Below are 18,259 nucleotides of genomic sequence, written 5' to 3'. Positions count from 1 at the left end.
CAGCAGCAATTGCTGACACACAGCAGCAGTGTAGGGCCGCCGGCTCTCCCTTTAATGGTCTTCCGATCCAGAATGGGTGTTAAAGTGAAATTTGAGGGGTTCACTTCTCTCCACTTGCCCCTATCAGGATGACCACAAGGACGGGCAACACTAAGAGAGAGGGGAAGCCTTCAGAAGCCGGAGTGCTTTTCATCTGAAGGTTGGACCACGGCCAGTGTCTGCTTTTGGAGGAGTCGTTTGAAATTCTTAACAAGAAGCAGAATGCTTGAGTCCAGGAATCCAGGGCAGGCTTGTGAAGTAGGGATGGGGAGATAGAATTGTTATTTTATTACTGAAGTTATATTCTATTAAACAGAGGAGAGGTGGGATACAGAGCTGCTTTGTAGCTTCCCGGGAGGATGAACAATGAGAAATGTTCGGGGTTGGAGGGGGGAAGTGGCTAGGAAAACTGAGTTAGAACAAAGAAAGAACGTCCCCACGCCCTGGAACTGGTGACCGGGGAGATCTGAAGCATCTGTTTCCTCGAGGGATTTGTCTTTATCCTTTTACAAATTATGAATGGAAGTGCAATTTTTATAGAATATGGAAATTAATGAGCATTAAGCTCAACTACCTTCAACAAATTCTCTCTAGATCTCTGATACACACACACATGACTTGTGGTTGTGATCCTTGCATGTCTATTTGTGTTCTGTGCCTCTTCCCCGGTATAATTTCATAGACACATGTCTGTGGAGCCCTCTGTCCTCAGGCTTGTCATTCTGAATATCCTACGTATTGTGTCAATGTGCCAGTGTCTGTACCTCCATCCCCTGGGTTGTTTCCAGTATATATATTTTTAATTTGTTACTTTTCCCATTTAATTTTTTTAAGTTGGTATGTTGTATTTTCATTGCTATTCCATTCAAGAAATTTTCTTTCTTTTTTTTTTTTTTTGGCCTCATGGCACATGGAATCTTAGTTCCCTCATCAGGGATGGAACCCAAGCCCCCTGCAGTGGAAACGTGAAGTCTTAACCTCTGGACCGCCAGAGAAGTCTATTTAAAAAAATATATAGATTATAAAAGCACAATGAGGAATGTCTTCATATAAATGCCCTTTTCTTCCCTTGAATATTCCCCTGGGGTATAATTCCCAAAGTCTAATTTCTAGGTCAGAAGGTTTGAACCATTTTACCGCCCCAGTGCTCTCCAGGAAGCCCAGGCAATCTGAGTGGCCACCCTACTCTCTCTCCATCCCCGAGGCACTGACAACATCAGATTTTATCATTTTTATTTATTTTTGCTCATTTAATAGGGACATAATTGTACCTTGAAGTTATTTAATTCCCATCTCTTTCATTGCCAGTGAGACTGGGCAGACTTCCACATTAGGATTTATTGTCTGCTTTTCCTTTGTGTAAACTGTTCATCTCCTCTGACATCTTATCAAGAGAAATCTGAAGGCTGATCTTATGTATTTATATCAAGACTTTACATACTGAAAGAGTCCATTTTTTTCAGTTATGTCTGCCACTCCCTAAGGGACCTGTCACATTGTGAGGCAGATGCTAGCTTGTCCCGTGTGGGTCAGGAGTGGGAGAGTCTTGAGGCCACTTCTGGATCCTAGAGAAATTTTTTTCAGAAGAAAAAAAAAAGCCAGTCGTATGGCACCCCCTCTCTGGGCCCCTATTTTCCTAGGAAAGGAAGCCTGGGCTGAAAGGACAGCTAGTTGCCAAGGCCATGCTGGAGGAGTCTTTGCTAAGGCTAGGCACCTTCCTATGGTCCCAAGGATGTCCTGGTCCATTACTTTCTCCCTCTTGTAGCATGGCCATACTCAAATCAGAATCATCGTTACAAGTCTGAACTCGTTGGTATAGCACAGTGCTTAAAGAACCTGTTCTGTACCAGACACACCGAGGCTCACCCCTCAGTGTCCCTGTTTACCAGGTGTGAGGCTTTGGGCAAGTTACAGTCTCTGTGAGTCTTTGTGTCTTTGTCTGTAAAGTGGTATTTCAGTTATAGCTGCATGAAAAACTACCCAAAACCTTAGTGGCTAAAAACAGTAACTATTGGACTTCCCTGGTGGCTTAGTGGTAAAGAATCTGCCTGCCAGTGAGGGAGACACGGGTTTGATCCCTGATCCAGAAGGATCCCTTATGCCTCAGAGCAAACAAGCCCACACTCCACAACTATTGAGTCTGTGCTCTAGAGCCTGGATGCCACAGCTACTAAAGCCTAAGTGCAGGCTCTTGAGAAGCACAATGCCTTCTAGAGAAGGCACCCAACAAGCAATTCGACAGGAGCCTCCACTCGCCACAACTGGAGAAAGGCCCGAGCACAGTAATGAAGAGCCAGCATAGCCAAAAATAAATAAACAAAAAAACCTGTTTTATTCTATCTCATGATTTTGTAGGTCAGGAATTCAGATGGGTTTTGGCTAGATGAGTCTTATGCTCCACGTGGCATTAATTGGGTCACTCAGTGGTATTTAACTGGTGGCTAGGGTGGGCTGGAAGGTCCAAGATTGCTTCACTATTTTCTAAAGAAACTATTTATTTATTTGTTTTTGGCTGCACTGGGTCTTCGTTGCTGCACGTGGGCTTTCTCTAGTTGTGGTGCCTGGGCTTCTCATTGCAGTGGCTTCTCTTATTGCAAAGCACGGGCTCTAGAGCATGGGCTTAGTAGCTGCTCTGGGGCATGTGGGATCTTCCTGGACCAAGGATCGAACCAGTGTCCCCTGCATTGGCAAGGGGATTTTTAATCACTAGGCCAGCAGGGAAGTCCCAAGATTGCTTCACTCTTATGTCTGTCTCTCACGGCCTCTCCATGTGGTCTCTCCAACAGGATGGTTGGACTAACATGGAGGATCCAAGAAGCTGCGTTTAAGGCCTGGGCCGGAAAGTGTCCCCGTGTCACTTCCTCTATATCCTACGGGTCAAGCTGTCACAGAGCCTGTGATGGGAAGAGTGACCAAGAAGTGGGGGCCATCTTTAATGGGCCAAAAGTGGGGATAAAAATATCAATATTTACATCTAGGGCTGTGAGGATTAAACTAGATAATGCATGCAGAGTCTGATTCACCGTGAAGCTAATGAAACTTCAGCCACGGGGCTCCTTAATTGCACGATCCTTTCCAAGTCTTAGCAACTAATTTTGTATTCACAATTTTTCCTTTCCTTTTCTTCAAGAGTCCCCCCGAATTATATAAGAATTAGGCCCTACACAGCCTGGCTGTGTCCCAAATGCATTTAGCATACTGCCTGGCACAGAGGGAGCCCTCACTCCAGGGCCCCTCATGTCCTAGGCTAGTGCCTGGTCCCCTTCTGTGTCTCCAGAGAAAGCTCTTCCTTTTACTCTGTCCTTTCCATTTGTTCAGGATCATTTCCCCTTCTCCTTTTTAAAAGACGCAAGTCAGACACGCTGAGAATAATTTCATAATCACAAACCTGCCCTCCCAATTGGCCCCCGAGCCTACCCCCTGACCTCACCACCCACCAGGGAGGTGGGTCTTACCCTGGGCATCGTGCCAAGTTCTTAGCCAGGCCCTCTAGAGTCTCCAAAGGAAATCAGGCTGGAGAGTGGGAAGACAGCAGGGGGAGGCAGCAGTCCCAGTGCCCGGCTGGGTCTAGGAGGCATTGAAATTCCAGGGCCGGAGTCCTGAGACAAAGATCATAATGAGACAGGAAGGTGGCATAGGAAGGAGTCCATTTGCATGACAATAATTGAGCCAAGAATAGAAAGCTAGAGGAATGCAAGGGGTGAGGCTGGCAGCTGAGCCAGGCTAAACCTCACAACAGACTCCCCAGCTCTGCTTTGCAGGGGAGGTGGGGGCTGAGCCCGGTGCCAGGCTTTGGGGGTTGGGAGGAGCGGGGCGAAGGCCAGGGCCCAGGGGACTGTGGGAATGCTGACCAGGTTGGACTTTGCTTTATTGCTCCTCCTTGGGGCTGGAGCCTGCCTCCGCCGGCCCTCTCTGATCGCTGAGGTCTCTGTGGTCTCTGAGGCTGTAGGGCTAATTCAGCCGGCAGGATGGCTGCTCAGAGGGAGCTCTATGACGCCATTGTGATCGGGGCAGGCATCCAGGGCTGCTTCACGGCATACCACCTGGCCAAACACAGCAAGAAAGTCCTCCTGCTGGAGCAGGTACTGTGTCCCCTCTGCACTCCTGACCTCAGGGACGGTCCCTTTCTCCTCCCCCCCAACCCCCAGAGGGTTTTCTGGAGCCAGCAGGCGGTGGGGTGGAGGACCTGATCATCACAAATCAAAGGCCCTGGTCATCACAAATTCTGTGCAGTGTGAAGCTTAGCTGTCTGGTGTGTTTCATGACAATGCAAAGACAGTTCCACCCTCCCTAAGACCTGCTTTGGGTTTCTAGGCACATTTCTTCCTTTTGCTGCCTCCCAGATCCTGTCCTTGACCAAAAAGTATCCCAGGCCCCATTCTCTACCTTCTACCTACCCAGGATCCTCTGTGCCAAAATGGCTGCTCTGACCCAGAAAAGTAATCAGTTCTGCTTTGGGTAACCTTAAGCAGAGGTAATTCTGCCTGGAGGCAAAGGCTGATTAGTCCGCCTAGGAGGTAGGGTTGGAGAAGGCAATTGCACCCCACTCCAGTATTCTTGCCTGGAAAATCCCATGGATGGAGGAGCCTGGAAGGCTGCAGTCCATGGGGTCGCTGAGGGTCGGACACAACAGAGTGACTTCACTTTTACTTTTCACTTTCATGCATTGGAGAAGGAAATGGCAACCCACTCCAATGTTCTTGCCTGGAGAATCCCAGAGACGGGGGAGCCTGGTGGGCTGCCGACTATGGGGTCGCACAGAGTCGGACACGACTGAAGCGACTTAGCAGCAGGAGGTAGGGTTTGTCCTGGCATATTTCTGGCCCCTTACCCTGCAACCCAGCACGGCTTCTGTTTTCTTCTGTCACCTCTGGATAATAGCAGTCTCCTTGTTTGATACACAGGAAATGAGACTTAGGTTTGTTTTTTATCCTTATAGAAAAGTGACCCCATGAAGTGCAATCTACTGGCCACTGCACATGTAGGTAGGCCCTGTATATCCACAGGGTCCTTCCCAGGGCAGGTCCACCCAGCCCACCTTCCCAAGGTTTCTACCCTCCCGTTCTACCTGCATCTATCCAGGATGCTTTTGGTTTACTCTTCTTGGTAATGAGCTGGATTGGTTGGAAACCTTCTTCATTTATCAATCAGTTTTCTCAAAGCCTGAGGGATTCCTGGTCCAACCTCCCAGGAAACACTCTGTCTCTCGTTAAATCCCAAGATAGATCCCTTGTCCTGAGCAATCTGAACTACAGAGAAAGAGTCAGCATCAGTTTCCTTGTCCATAAAATGAGGAGCCTAGATTAGAAAGATCGCAAACCATCTTTCTAATTCTGCTTCTCCAAGAGTCTAAATGGAGGTTGCAACAGGATGACTGAAGACTAACTCACAGAGGGACTTTGGGATGCGAATGATGTTAGCAATAAGAAGGCATGAGTTAGAGCTACTGAAGAACTTCTCTTCTGAAGCCAAGTCAGTACTTGGCCGTAAAGGGAGAAATATTTGAAGGATAAGCGCTCCTCGTTAACAGCACAGGATGAGCTGGCTCCTAAAGGGGAGGGGTGTCAGCTGCAGCTGTCTCTTGTTCTCCATCTCCAGTTCTTTCTCCCGCACTCCCGAGGAAGCTCCCATGGGCAGAGCCGGATCATCCGAAGGGCGTACCCAGAAGATTTCTACACCCAGATGATGGCTGAGTGCTACTCCATGTGGGCCCAGCTGGAGCATGAGGCGGGAACCCAATTACACAGGTTGGGTTGGTGGGGGAGAATTCCTTGAATCCTGGGGCTTGGCACCTGGGGGTGCTTTTATCATAAGAGGGGGTGGTGCCAGGAACACTTGATGTGCAACAAGGGACACACAGGGTCTCGGAGATGTTGGATCCACGGAAGCATTCTGCTTGCTGTCACCACGCCACGGGTCCAGCTGGCTCCGGCCAGGCTCTGAGTTCCAGGGCTGGGTTCAGACCATGTGCCCAAGGCTTGCAGAGGTTGTTTGGGGAAAGCTGCTGGAAAGACACTCGGCAGGTGCCCAGAGCTAGAGGGTGTATCTACATTTCCGTGGAGCTGACAGAAACTCTGTCGGGGCAGGGATTGAAATAGAGGAGGAGAACTCTGCTTGATTATTTTTAATTAAAAAAATAATTATTTATTCGGCTGTGTTGGGTCTTAGTTGCATTATACGGGATCTTGCATTGCTCGTTGCAGCACGTGGACTCTCTAGTTGAGGCACGCAGGCTCAGTAGTTTTGGTGCATGGATTTAGTTGCTCCCTGGCATGTGGGATCTTAGTTCCTCAACCAGGGATCGAACTCGTGTCTCCGGGATTGCAAGGTGGATTCTCAATCGTTGGACCACCAGGGAAGTCCCTCTGCTTGGTTCTTTATGTTTCTACTAGCATCACAACTTTTCATGCTGGGTCCTCACCCTTAGAACAACCCATATAAATCCATTTCATTTTTCTCTGCATACCTCCTCCCATGGGAACAAATGCTCCTCAGGCTGCACCGCTTGCCATGGAGGGAGCCTGCAGCTATTTCCCTGGGAGCCTGTTGCTCCCATGTCTTTTCTGACCCTTAAGATCCATCCCCCAACCACGACCTTTCAAATACTCATGAGGAAGAAGGCAGACAACCCAGGAGGCAAAGAGAAGTTTTACCACCCATCGTATCATCCTCCCACCTTCTCTATGGCTCTTAACTGAACTTCCTACAGAACCACTGCTCTACCCTACAGGGTGGCAGTTATTTTAATGGCCAGGAACCAAGAGGTTACTGTTCTGTTGCAAAAACACCATTAACTTAAGAACAAAGTGAAATCCATTATGCAAATACAGCTAGGGCAACTAATTACAGATTGATTCCAGAGGCAGCTAATGCACCCAGCACCCAAATAAAGGAGCATGTCTTGCTGAGGGGTGGCCTGGCAAAAGGACCCCCCTCTCTGTCAGCCATCTGTGAATATTGCTGAGTATCTTGTGCTGAAAGACCTGCCGAGGCCTTGGAGGGCACACTTCATCCCAGAAGACAAGGAGGCAACTGAGAGATGTTTGGAAAGTGGAATCTTTCAGAGGGGAGACAACTCTGGAGTCAGACAGGCTTGCATTTGACTTTGTCCTCTACCTCTTACCAGCTGTGTGACCTTGGAAAAGTTTCTGTACCTCTCTGCACCTCATTTTCTCTTCTAGGGCTTTGTGGGATTAAACGAGACTCTTATGAAATACTTGGCACTATGCCTAGCACCTTTGAATACATGGCAGTTCCTTCCAGTTATTCTGGGTCAGCTGCATCCTATCTCCATTGAGTAAGGGGGAGAAGAAATGCAGGAGGAGGCAGATGGGATGCAGGAAGCATGGACATCAAGGGTAAGGGCTGCTGGAGAGAGGGAAAGGGGCCGTTGGATAGGAGACTCATAATCTCACAACCCTCTTTGGCAGGAAGGCAGGAATTTGGAAGGGCTTTGGAATAAGGCAGGCCTGGCTCTAGATATCAGTCCACTCTGACATATTTAGCTGTGTGGTTTGGAGCAAGCTGTCTAACCACTGTGAGACTCAGTTTTCTCATCTGCAAAATAGGGGTAATAATATCTATTTCCTAGGTCTGTTGTGAGGATAAGTATGTAAAGGGTTTAGAATGGTACCTGACAAATCACCACCATCGTCATCGTCACTGCATGTTTTAGTGCTTATGATAAGAAACTGGGACTTCCCTGGGGGTCCAATGGCTAAGACTCTGTGCTCCCAATGCAGGGGACACAGGTTTGATCCCTCGTCAGGGAAGATCTTGTATGCTGTTCAGCCAGAAAAAAATAAAAAGGAAACTAAGGCTGTTCTAAAAGTACTTGATCCATGTTAACTCATTTATTTCTCCCTACAAACTTATGAGAGGGTTGCTACTGACCAGTCAAGATCTTAACCAGTAGTGAAATTCACAGAATTACTCAACTTTTAGTCTAGAGCAGAGTTTGGCAAACTTTCTGTGAATGGCCATATAGTAAGTTTTGCAGGCATTGCAGGCCATACGGTCTCTGTTGCAGCGATTCAGTTCTGCCAGTTCCTCAACTCTGCCATTGTGAAAGCAGCCACGAATAAAGTGAAAGTGAAAGTCACTAAGAGCTGTCCGACTCTTTGTGACCCCACATAGTCTGCCAGGCTCCTCTGTCCATGGAATTCTCCAGGCAAGAATACCGGAGTGGGTTGCCATTCCCTTCTCCAGGGGATCTTCCTGATCTGGGATTGAACCCGGGTCTCCTGCACTTCAGGCTGATTCTCTACCATCTGAGCCACCATAATACGAAAACAAATGACCGTGGCTGGGTTCCAATAAAACTTTATGGACACGGAAACCTCACATAATTTCAGCTCATGAAATATTCTTTTGCTTTTCGTCAACCATTTAAAAACATGAAAATCATCTTGGCTGTGGGCCAGGCAAAAACAGGTGGCAGACCTGATACAGCCCCTGGGTCATATCTTGCTGGCTCCTGATTTAGGGGATGACAGAGGATGAGATGGTTGGATGGCATCACCAACTCAAAGGATAAGAGTTTGAGGAAGCTCAGGGAGTTGAAAGGAAGCCTGTTGTACTGCAGTCCATGGGGTCACAAAGAGTCAGACACGACTGAGCGACTGAATTGATAGATTGATTGATTTAGGGAATACCACAGACTACTTACCTTGTCCATCTCTTGTCTCCATACAAGTTCATGCCTAAATTATCCAAGGTCAAAAGTTTGCTATGTGTGTGCGCATGTGCTCAGTTCCTCGGTCGTGTCTGACTCTTTGTGACCCCATGGGCTGTAGCCCATCAGGCTCCTCTGTCCATGGGATTTCCCAGGCAAAGAGTATTGGAGTAGGTTGCCATTTCCTTCTGCGGGGGATCTTCCTGACTCAGGGACTGAACCTGGGTCTCCTGCATTGGCAGGCAGATTCTTTACCAGTGAGCCACGTGTGAGGCCCAGGACATATCCTGGGATATGGGATATGCCATTTCCTTCTCCAGGGGATCTTCCCCACCCAGGGATCGAACCCAGGTCTCCCACATTGCAGGTAGACGCTTTAACCTCTGAGCCACCGGGGAAGCCAGGACATATCCTCGCCCCTCTTAAAAGACTATCTACCTGTTTTCCCCGCAAAAAGACTCTCTCTATGCTTCAAAGCCCCACTTACAGAAAATGAAGAGTGAAGTGAATGTTCTTTGAAAAATCTTTAAAGTTCTTTATAGTGCTAGGTTTTATTATTGTGTTGTGTTGTTATTATTAACAATTTCTTTCTTACGGCCAACCTAATTTACCCAGGCAGGCTAGTTTATTTAGTTCTTTTACTCGGAGCCGCAGAACAGATACTTCCCATTCCAATTTCCGATTCCTTGATCTTTTGTTCCTAATTCTGATTTTCTAAATGATTCATCAGCTGTGTGGTTTTTATTCTCCTAAGTTCTTCTGGAAGAACTAGCACAATATCACAATTGAACTGATAGATACAAACATATTTACTTAATGATATTTGATGATGATTGAAAAAAAAAAAGCCTTCAGGAGTTGATAGTTAAGGTGGTTGTCCAATTCTTTTCATTCTGTTCTGCCACTTCCAGTGACAGTGGCATGCTGAATATGGGTGGGCTCCGGATATTTGCATATACTCCGGGAACAGACAACGACACGTGTCAGATCACAAGGTCTGAGTCTTTTGTGATGTGTACAGCCAGGATGCTGATACCCAGAGCAAATCCCAGCTCTGTGGCCCATCTCTTTCCTGCCCCCGCCTTCTCCCTTTGAGTCCTACTATCTAGCTCCTGACCCGGGCTGCCCCTGCTTAGCTGACAATATCAGACAAGATCACAGCCGTAGGCAGTACAGCTGCTGGCAGAACCTGGTGGCCCCCTCCGCAGCTGCTGCTTCCCGTGTCTGCGAAGTGTCTGGCTTGTCAGCCACATCCCCTCCCTGGAGCAGTCTTTGTTAACCAATTCCACCTCGGCCCACTGAGCTGAAGATGAAACACCAGGAGCTCCTCAAAAACCAACAAAGACAGCAGCCATTACCAAGTCCTATTGGAGTCCCTTCCCCAAGGTGACTCTCAGAGCTGGCTTGCTGGTACTTTTCACCCAGAGAGGGGGAAGCTGGAGCTTGGAATGGGAGATGGCAGATGCACGGAGAGCTGTCTGCCCCTCCCAATTCCTCCCAGCTCCATCCTGCCTCCTGTCCTATTGTAGTAACTGGTAAAAATCCCTCATCACCAACTCCCTCCATCACCTCTAAGGCTTTAATAGGGCCACAGAGAAGTCAAGGGCTTCGCTGGTAGCTCAAGCAGTAAAGAATCTGCCTGCAATACGGGAGACCCAGGTTTGATCCCTGGGTCAGGAAGATCCCCTGGAGAAAGGAATGAGTACCCACTCCAGTATTCTTGCCTGGAGAATTCCATGCGCAGATCCTGGCAGGTCACAGTCCATGGAGTCGCAAAGAGTTGGACATGATTGAGCAACTCACACACTCACACACACATACACACACAGAAGTCAACAGGCTGCTGGGAGGAATCTCTTCCTAGCACTGGATCCAGCTAGGGTTGGGAGGAAGGCACAGTTGAGCACCAAATTCTCAGCACTCAGTTGATAGTGTCCTGTGACTTCGGAGCTGAACTGTTTTCAGGGTTCCCTGGCACCCCGCCTCACTTCAAGTTGCCATCTTTCTAGACCAGCCCTGACTACTCCCTGACTACTCATTTCCTGGTCTTTCTTTCTTTTTTTTTTTTTTTTGGCCTGTGAGATCTTTGTTCCTTCTCACCCTCTTCCTCCCAAAACTTGGTAGCTGGGATCTGAGCAGAAAAAGAGGAAAGGGAGGCCCAGAGCATGGGGGTGAGAAATTGATGCAGAATGAGCAGACTGTTTATTGGGATCTAGGAAAAGCCATTAAGAAAATAAGCACTTAAATGATTTTCAATCTGCCCGTGGAAGTCATCTATCTTCATACTGGGGGAGAAAAAGCCCGTTCTCCAATCCCGGTTTTGATTGACTGATTTCCAATTCTCTAAACATTTCCCACAGGAGACTCTCACCTATCTCCCATAATGACAGGCCTTTGCATTTCCAGGCAGTGTTTTACATTTATTTCCGATTTGCTCATAATGGTCAAAAAATCTCTCTCCAATCCAAGGCATTTCTCCAGCAGTGCATGGTTTCCCTCGGGCCAAATAGCTCAGCTGTGATCCACGGAAAATGAGAATTTCCCAAACGCATCTTCGGACTAGGGGAGGGTCCGGCACCGCAAATTCAGACGGAAAATTTCCCACTGTTAGATCAATATCTGGGCTAAGAAATAAATGCCACAGAGGCAGAGAGCTGGAGCAAAATGATTACAATCGGCACAATTACATTCACCGGCAGAATCAGCTCGCTGATTACTCCTAGGGATGGGGTGCTCCCGCTTCAGCCACCACAGGACGGCTTGGGAATTAGAACATCACTCAGCATTTCATAATTTGACAGATTTGCCCGTTGCCTTGGCATGAGTTCATTTCCTCCATGCAGTACATTCCTGTAAGAGGAGTTCTTATTTCAAGGAAGGAAGGAAGGAAAGAAGAAAGGAAGGAAAGAAGGGAGGAAGAAAAAGAGGGTAAAATGAAGGGAAAGTAAATCTCAGAATATACGAGAGACCAAGGCTGGTATGTTGCAGGCAGAGGTTAAAATATGCTGCTTGGGAATTTCCGGGTCAGGGATCTGATATTATGACTGTTCAGGTGAGAATGAAGCCAGGACTTAAGCAGAATTGTAGCCAGCCACAGCTTCATGGGGTACAAAGGGCTCAAGAACGTAAGCTTGGGTGACTTCCTTTTCTTGTTGACCAAGGAGTTTACTAGGCAAGTTTTCATTGCCTGAAACCCAATCTGAAGTCCTTCTGGGGCCACAGGAAAAGGACTGTCTGCTGACAGGTGGGGATTTCTACAAGCATCTTTCCTCTGCCCAGCTTTGAAGAGGCAGAGGCGCTCAGCGCTTTCTCATCAGTGGTGGATGCTGAGTAGGCGGGGGCCATGGCAAATGGATTGGGCACGCTGCGAGGCTCTGTGTACTGACACCGGCCCCAGGGCCTGCTGTGTCCCTACCCCCTCGCAATCTTCTCTTTAATCCCCCCAACCAGATAATGTGGGATTTGGAAGCATGTAATATCCATGAGACTCCATTATAGGCTATTACGAGCTTTATATACGGTACCTGGGGGATGTATCAGGCTGATGCTTGTCACTGTGGCTGCTGGAACCAAGAGGGACTACAGGACTGGTCCCGAGGGCCAAAGTGACCCTTCTATTGTTTTTATCAGTTTCCACAAAAAGGCAGCTCTGATCTCTGGTGACAGAGAGGTGGAAAGCATTAAACAGAAACGGCTTTCACTCAGAGTAAGAAGCATACAGAGATGCACAGGGAGAAACACAATCACCAAATCACTGAATCAATTCCTGGAGCCCTAAGAGGCTATCTACTGGGGTTTCTGCATGAGGGCACTATTGGCATTTGGGTGGGATTTTCCTGAACATTCCAGGTTTAATATCGCTGGCCCCTGCCCACCAAATGGGAATGGCAACCCCCAGGGATTGTGACAAGCCAAAAAAAAAAAAAAAAAGATCCAGGCCATTTCTATACCCTCTCTGATATGAAACCTCTAATAGTCCAACAGTCATGCATTACATGACTGTTGGAATCTGGGGGTTGGCTCAGCGAGCAATCAGAGCAAGGACACAGAGAGGAGGCCAGGGCTGGACCTAGAGCCAGAACTCCCAACTTAGGATCCTTTCCACAAAACAAGCAGCTTGAGGAGGAACCAAGATATAGACACACAGGAAGGGATAAAACATGATATGCCACGGAAAAGGGACAGCGAAAAGAAACAGCAAGGGGTTGGGGAAGGGAAAAGAAATAAAGTTGTTGTTCAGTCGCTCAGTTGTGTCCAACTCTTTGAGACCCCATGGACTGCAGCACACCAGGCTTCCCTGTCCTTCACCATCTCCCAGAGCTTGCTCAAACTCAAGTCCATTGAGTCAGTGATGCCATCCAACCATCTCATCCTCTGTTGTCCCCTTGATCTCTGAAGAACAGAGGTCAAAACAGTGAGTAGGGTCAGGGAACTGGAGGGAGGGGAATTAATCTTACCAGATTCATTCAACCTTTACCACTTTATAGGTGTGGTGATAAAAGAGGACTTAGGATCTCTGTCCTCAAGGACAGGGTGGATCCTGAGGAGGGAAGATGGAGGGACAAGCAAACCAATAGTGACAGCCAAGATCAGACTGAGGGATGTGCTGGATACCAGCTCAATACTGGGACTCTCACAACAGAACAGAGATGTCTCTGCCTGTTTTCTGAATGTGAGGCCAGGACTTCCCTGATGCCTGGCCCTGGACCCTTGCTGAAGAATGACAGAGAAGGAAGGGCCCAGATGCAAACTCTCACGTAGGGGTCTTTTTTTCTTTTTAACAGGCAGACTGGACTACTGCTGCTGGGAATGAAGGAGAATCCAGAATTAAAGACAATCCAGGCTACTTTGTCGAGGCAGGGAGTGGAGCACCAGTGTCTTTCATCTGAGGAACTGAAGCAACGTTTCCCCAATATCTGGTTGGCCAGGGGAGAAGTGGGGCTCTTGGAGGCATCCGGAGGAGTTCTCTATGCCGACAAGGCGCTCAGAGCCCTCCAGGTGACATGGTGGATCGTTAGGGGCCACACAGCTCCTGCTCTGGGCATCCTGGGTCCCCATCAGCCATCCCCTGACCCCTGGCCAGAGGAGCGCCTTTGCCCTGCTGGTTCTAGTCTTGACTGTGGGGGCAGGGCGATTTTAGATATTCTATTAGGCCTGGACAATATGGGTGAGAGGTCTAGAGCCTGCCCACTCTTTTCTGCCCTTAGTGAAGGATTCTTTGTCCACCAGGGTGAACCACATATAAAACTGATTCTTCCTTCCCTGTTCCTGCCCTTTCAGGATGCAATTCGAAAGCTAGGTGGCATAGTGCATGATGGAGAGAAGGTAGTGGAGATAAAACCAGGGCTGCCAGTCACGGTGAAAACTACCTCCAGGAGCTACCAAGCCGAGAGCTTGATCATCACGGCAGGTCCTTGGACCAACCGGCTCCTCCGTCCCTTGGGAGCTGAGCTACCTCTCCAGGTAGGGGGAACTAGAAGCCTGGGAGGTGGCGTTTAAGAAAAGTTGGACCTAGAGGGACTTGAGCTTGAATCTTCCACCTGCCACGTGTTAGTGGATGACTTTGGGCAAGTTCATTCACCTCACTGAACCTCAATTTTATAGCTTGTAAAATGGGGACTAGGGCTGTTGGAGAATTAAATTAAATGATATATATATAAAGGCCTTGGGACTTCCCAGGTGGCACAGTGGTAAAGAATCAGCCTACCAATGCAGGAGACTCAGGAGATGTGGGTTCGATCCCTGGGTCGGGAAGATTCCCTAGGGAAGGAAATGGCAACCCACTCCAGTATTCTTGCCTGGAGAATCCCATGGACAGAGAATCCTGGGGGGCTATGGTCCGTGGGGTCGCAAAGAGTCGGACATGACTGAACCAACTTAGCATGCACACACACAACACAATATCACATGAAAATGACACGAGAACTGAGTGAAACAAAGATGGGTGAGTTGAGCAGGGCATCTGGAGGACCCCAGAATGTTCTCCTTTTCATTTCCCACTTTCTCTTCCTGCTCCAAGACCCTGCGGATCAATGTGTGTTACTGGCAAGAGAAGGTTGCTGGAAGCTACAGTGTGTCCCAGGCCTTTCCATGCTTCATGGACCTGGGCTTAAGCCTGGCTCCTCACCACATCTACGGGCTGCCCTCCAGAGAGTACCCAGGGCTGATGAAGGTGAGGGGAGAGGTCCAGAGAAGGCTAACAGGGTCCCACGCAGATTTGGGGTGACTACCCTAACTTCCCTCTCAATGAGCTCCCTCAGACCCCAGTGAGCAGCAGCAGGAACCAACTTCACTATTCAGTATGTGCCACACGAGACTCCCAGCTGTCCTGGGGCCCAGCAAAGGGAGCCCTTCCTTTGCAAACAGAGGGTTAGCCGGGGAACGGACAGCTAGGCAACCTTGTATGGCAACAAAAAGCATCTGGCAGGATTGGCGAAGGCTGGGGTGATGGCTGGGGTGATGGCTGGGTGCCTCCTGTGTACAACCTGCCCCCCACCATCTCCTGCCGGGCTGGGGGTGGTGCGCAGGAAGCCGGCCCTCCCAGCTCAAACTGCTCTGATTGGGAGCCAGGTCTGCTATCACCACGGCAACAATGCAGATCCCGAGGAGCGGGACTGCCCGGCAGCTTTCTCAAACATCCAAGATGTCCACATCCTGAGCGGTTTTGTCAGAGATCACTTACCTGACCTGCAGCCTGAGCCTGCTGTGATGGAGCACTGCATGTACACGGTAAGTGTGGGGGCAGCCGGGCCAGGCCCTCCCGCGGCCCTGGGAGCAGGGTGATGGGGCAGGCCGGCCTTGCGCAGCTTGGGCCAGACTCGGCCTGACCCCTGACATAGCATGTGACTTGAAACAAATGAGCTCATTTCTGAGGGTCGGCTTGCCTCCACCCGAGAGGGCCCATTAGAGGTTATTCATATTCCTTTTCATTAGGAAACTAGGCTTATGTCTGGCAGTCCTTCACTATGTTTCCCAGAAGAACTCTAAAAGAGTTTTTGGCAAGATGTTCTAGTTGAGCAGGCCTTGGGGACAAAGAGAAGAGACAGATGTCACCAGGGCCCGAGGCATCTTGGCTGAAGTTAGTTTACACACATTAACTGAGCACCTACTGTGTTCATAGCTCTGTATGAGAAGAGACAGATGGACAAATGAGAAAGACCTGCGTACCCCAGGGCACTGGCATGCAGAAAGCACGCCTGTGTGCTGTTCCCATTCTTTCTGGAAAGAAATCCAGCCAAGTCTCCTCCCTTCTGAGCCTGCAGCTCTTCCTCCTTCTGTCCTCAAAGGACACGGGTGTGATTGTTTCTTTCTAGAACACCCCCGATGGGCACTTCGTTCTTGATAGACACCCAAAGTACGACAACATTGTCATTGGTGCTGGATTCTCTGGTGAGCCTGAGCGAGGGAAGATGGGGTGCCTTAAAGCTGACCTCAGTGCAAGGCAGAATGGTGTTTTTCATGCTTTAAGCTGATAAGAGAAGGGCCAAAGTCCAGATTGTGAGTGTATAAGGGGGCTGAACGGGGCTGTCAGAGAATAAGGGGTGCTCATGGTGGGAGGCACCTTCTGCCTTTGGGGTGCGACCAGTGGGAATGTTAGCCCTGTCTGGGGACTGTGTAGGGGACTTCCAGGGAGCCCAGCCCCTGTCTATGAGGATGCCTGACCACCTGTTCTCCTTTCCCTAGGGCATGGGTTCAAGTTGTCCCCCGTTGTGGGGAAGATCTTGTACGAATTAAGCATGAAATTAACGCCATCCTATGACTTGACACCTTTTCGAATCAGCCGCTTTCCCAGCCTGGGCAAAGCCCACCTTTGACCCCTGGCCAGCAGCTTTCCTTCTGTGCCCAGGAGTTGGAAATAAAGCTGGGAAAGACATCTAAGAGGAAGAAAGAGGCTGTGGGAGGCTATCCTTTTCTCCTGCCTCTCTTCAGTCCCCCATAAACACCAGCTGATTAAATGTACCTTCTTTCTCTGTCCAGCTCCCCAATCACATACCACTTTTTTGCTTCAGTTCAATCAGATATTCTATAATCACAGAGTGCCAAGGACCTTGGAGGTGGATGTCTCAGTAAGGAAGGGGCATAAGGACTGGCTCAGGAGACCAAAGCAACTGTTAAAATTCTCTTCACTGGCGCATTTGTTGAATTTCAGATAGATCTGACAAAAAGTTGCCTAGGGGAGGGTAAACAAGATGGTCTGTAGACCATTCATGCCCTTGGAGCTCCTTTTCATAAAACTAGAGCCATCCTCTATCACGAACCCCCACAAAATGTGGCTTGTGGTGGGTACACAGTAAATGTTTGTTGAGAAAAAAAAAATGTGTTGAACAAACAGATAAGTAAATGACTGCCTTGCATGAAAGCCTGTGGCGGGCTTTATTTTCCATGTGACCTTATTTCTTACAGAATTTAATTGTCTGAATTAGCACCACAGAATCCATTACCCCAGGACTCCTTAGGGTCTTTATCCCCTCAGTGCACCACACCCTCTTTCCCTGGATTCTTTGTCTGGTTCTCATCCTCTCATAAAGACGCTCAGCTCCCTAGCCTCTCATTAAGGTATATTGTCAGGTCTTTATGAAGATGGAGCTGTTCTACCAGAAAGGAAGAGAGAGACACACTCGCTCAGAAACCCTGTTCAATGTTTGAATGTTAAATGTGCCATTTTATTATCATTAGGATTGCTCCCACTTAATGAAACAGCATTAACACCGAGTCGGCTGGCCTCCTTGCACTAATTGCTTTGGAAGGAAACAGGCTCATAACTGCCCCAGGGTGGGTGGAGGGGTGAAAGGTGTAAACAGAGACTCAAGGAAGGCTGAGCGCATTCTGATGAAACCAAAGCAGAAGGATCTCCAGACAGGGGCCCCTAGGACCCAAAAGAATAGGAGTTAACGTGTTCTGGGGAGAAAAAAAAACAAAACTGGGACTGGGTGGGGTGGAAATCTTCAGAGGAATCCCTGAGCGGGGAGGAGTGGGAAATGAGAATAAGAGTAAAAATATTCTCAAAGGAAAAACAACACAGAGGAAATTACTCTTCAATTGCCGTATAGGCCTAGGCACATGGATTAATGCTGATTTCTCCTGGGAATTATAAAAGCTAGCCAGTTGGAATGGAACACCTTTCCAACTCTGCTTTTTGGGTGCTCTCACTTGGTTTCCTGAACCACAGCCTCTAAAAGGTGGGGGAGGATAATCATATCTGTAAAATGGGAATGATATTACATCTCATGGATCAACCTTGAAGACATAAAGCTGAATAAAATCATCCAGACATAAAAGGACAAGTACTGTATGATTCCACTTGTGCAAGCTACGTGTGTGTGTGTGTGTGTGTGTGTGTGCGCGCGTGCGCTCGGTCACTTCAGTCATGTCTGACTCTGTGACTCTATGGACTGTAGCCCACCAGGCTCCCCTGTCCATGGGATTGTCCATGCAAGAATACTGGAGTGGGTTGCCATGCCCTCCTTTAGGGGATCTTTTTAATCCAGAGATCAAACACAAGTCTCTCGTGTCTCCTGCATTGGCAGGTGGGTTCTTTACCACTAG

The 18,259-nt window shown here is 48.6% G+C and overlaps 1 protein-coding gene across 2 annotated transcripts; it reads left to right on the top strand.

Moving 5' to 3' along the window:
- The first annotated feature begins 3,843 nt into the window (after nt 1-3,843).
- PIPOX (pipecolic acid and sarcosine oxidase) lies at nt 3,844-17,994 on the top strand. 2 transcript variants are annotated; one of them, XM_040243893.1, is made up of 8 exons: nt 3,844-4,121; nt 5,638-5,786; nt 13,498-13,711; nt 13,994-14,176; nt 14,733-14,885; nt 15,284-15,442; nt 16,027-16,102; nt 16,397-17,994. In XM_040243893.1, exons 1-8 carry the CDS (start codon nt 4,008-4,010, stop codon nt 16,525-16,527), a joined length of 1,179 nt encoding a protein of 392 aa, XP_040099827.1. In that variant the 5' UTR covers nt 3,844-4,007; the 3' UTR covers nt 16,528-17,994. The 2 variants fall into 2 exon arrangements, with proteins under 2 accessions (XP_040099827.1, XP_040099826.1); XM_040243892.1 differs by having other exon boundaries at nt 13,498-14,176.
- The last annotated feature ends 265 nt before the right edge of the window (nt 17,995-18,259 follow it).

Source organism: Oryx dammah, unplaced genomic scaffold (assembly GCF_014754425.2).
Source record: "Oryx dammah isolate SB20612 unplaced genomic scaffold, SCBI_Odam_1.1 HiC_scaffold_8, whole genome shotgun sequence".
NCBI lineage: Eukaryota > Metazoa > Chordata > Mammalia > Artiodactyla > Bovidae > Oryx > Oryx dammah.
This window is presented reverse-complemented; position numbering and strand designations above follow the sequence as displayed.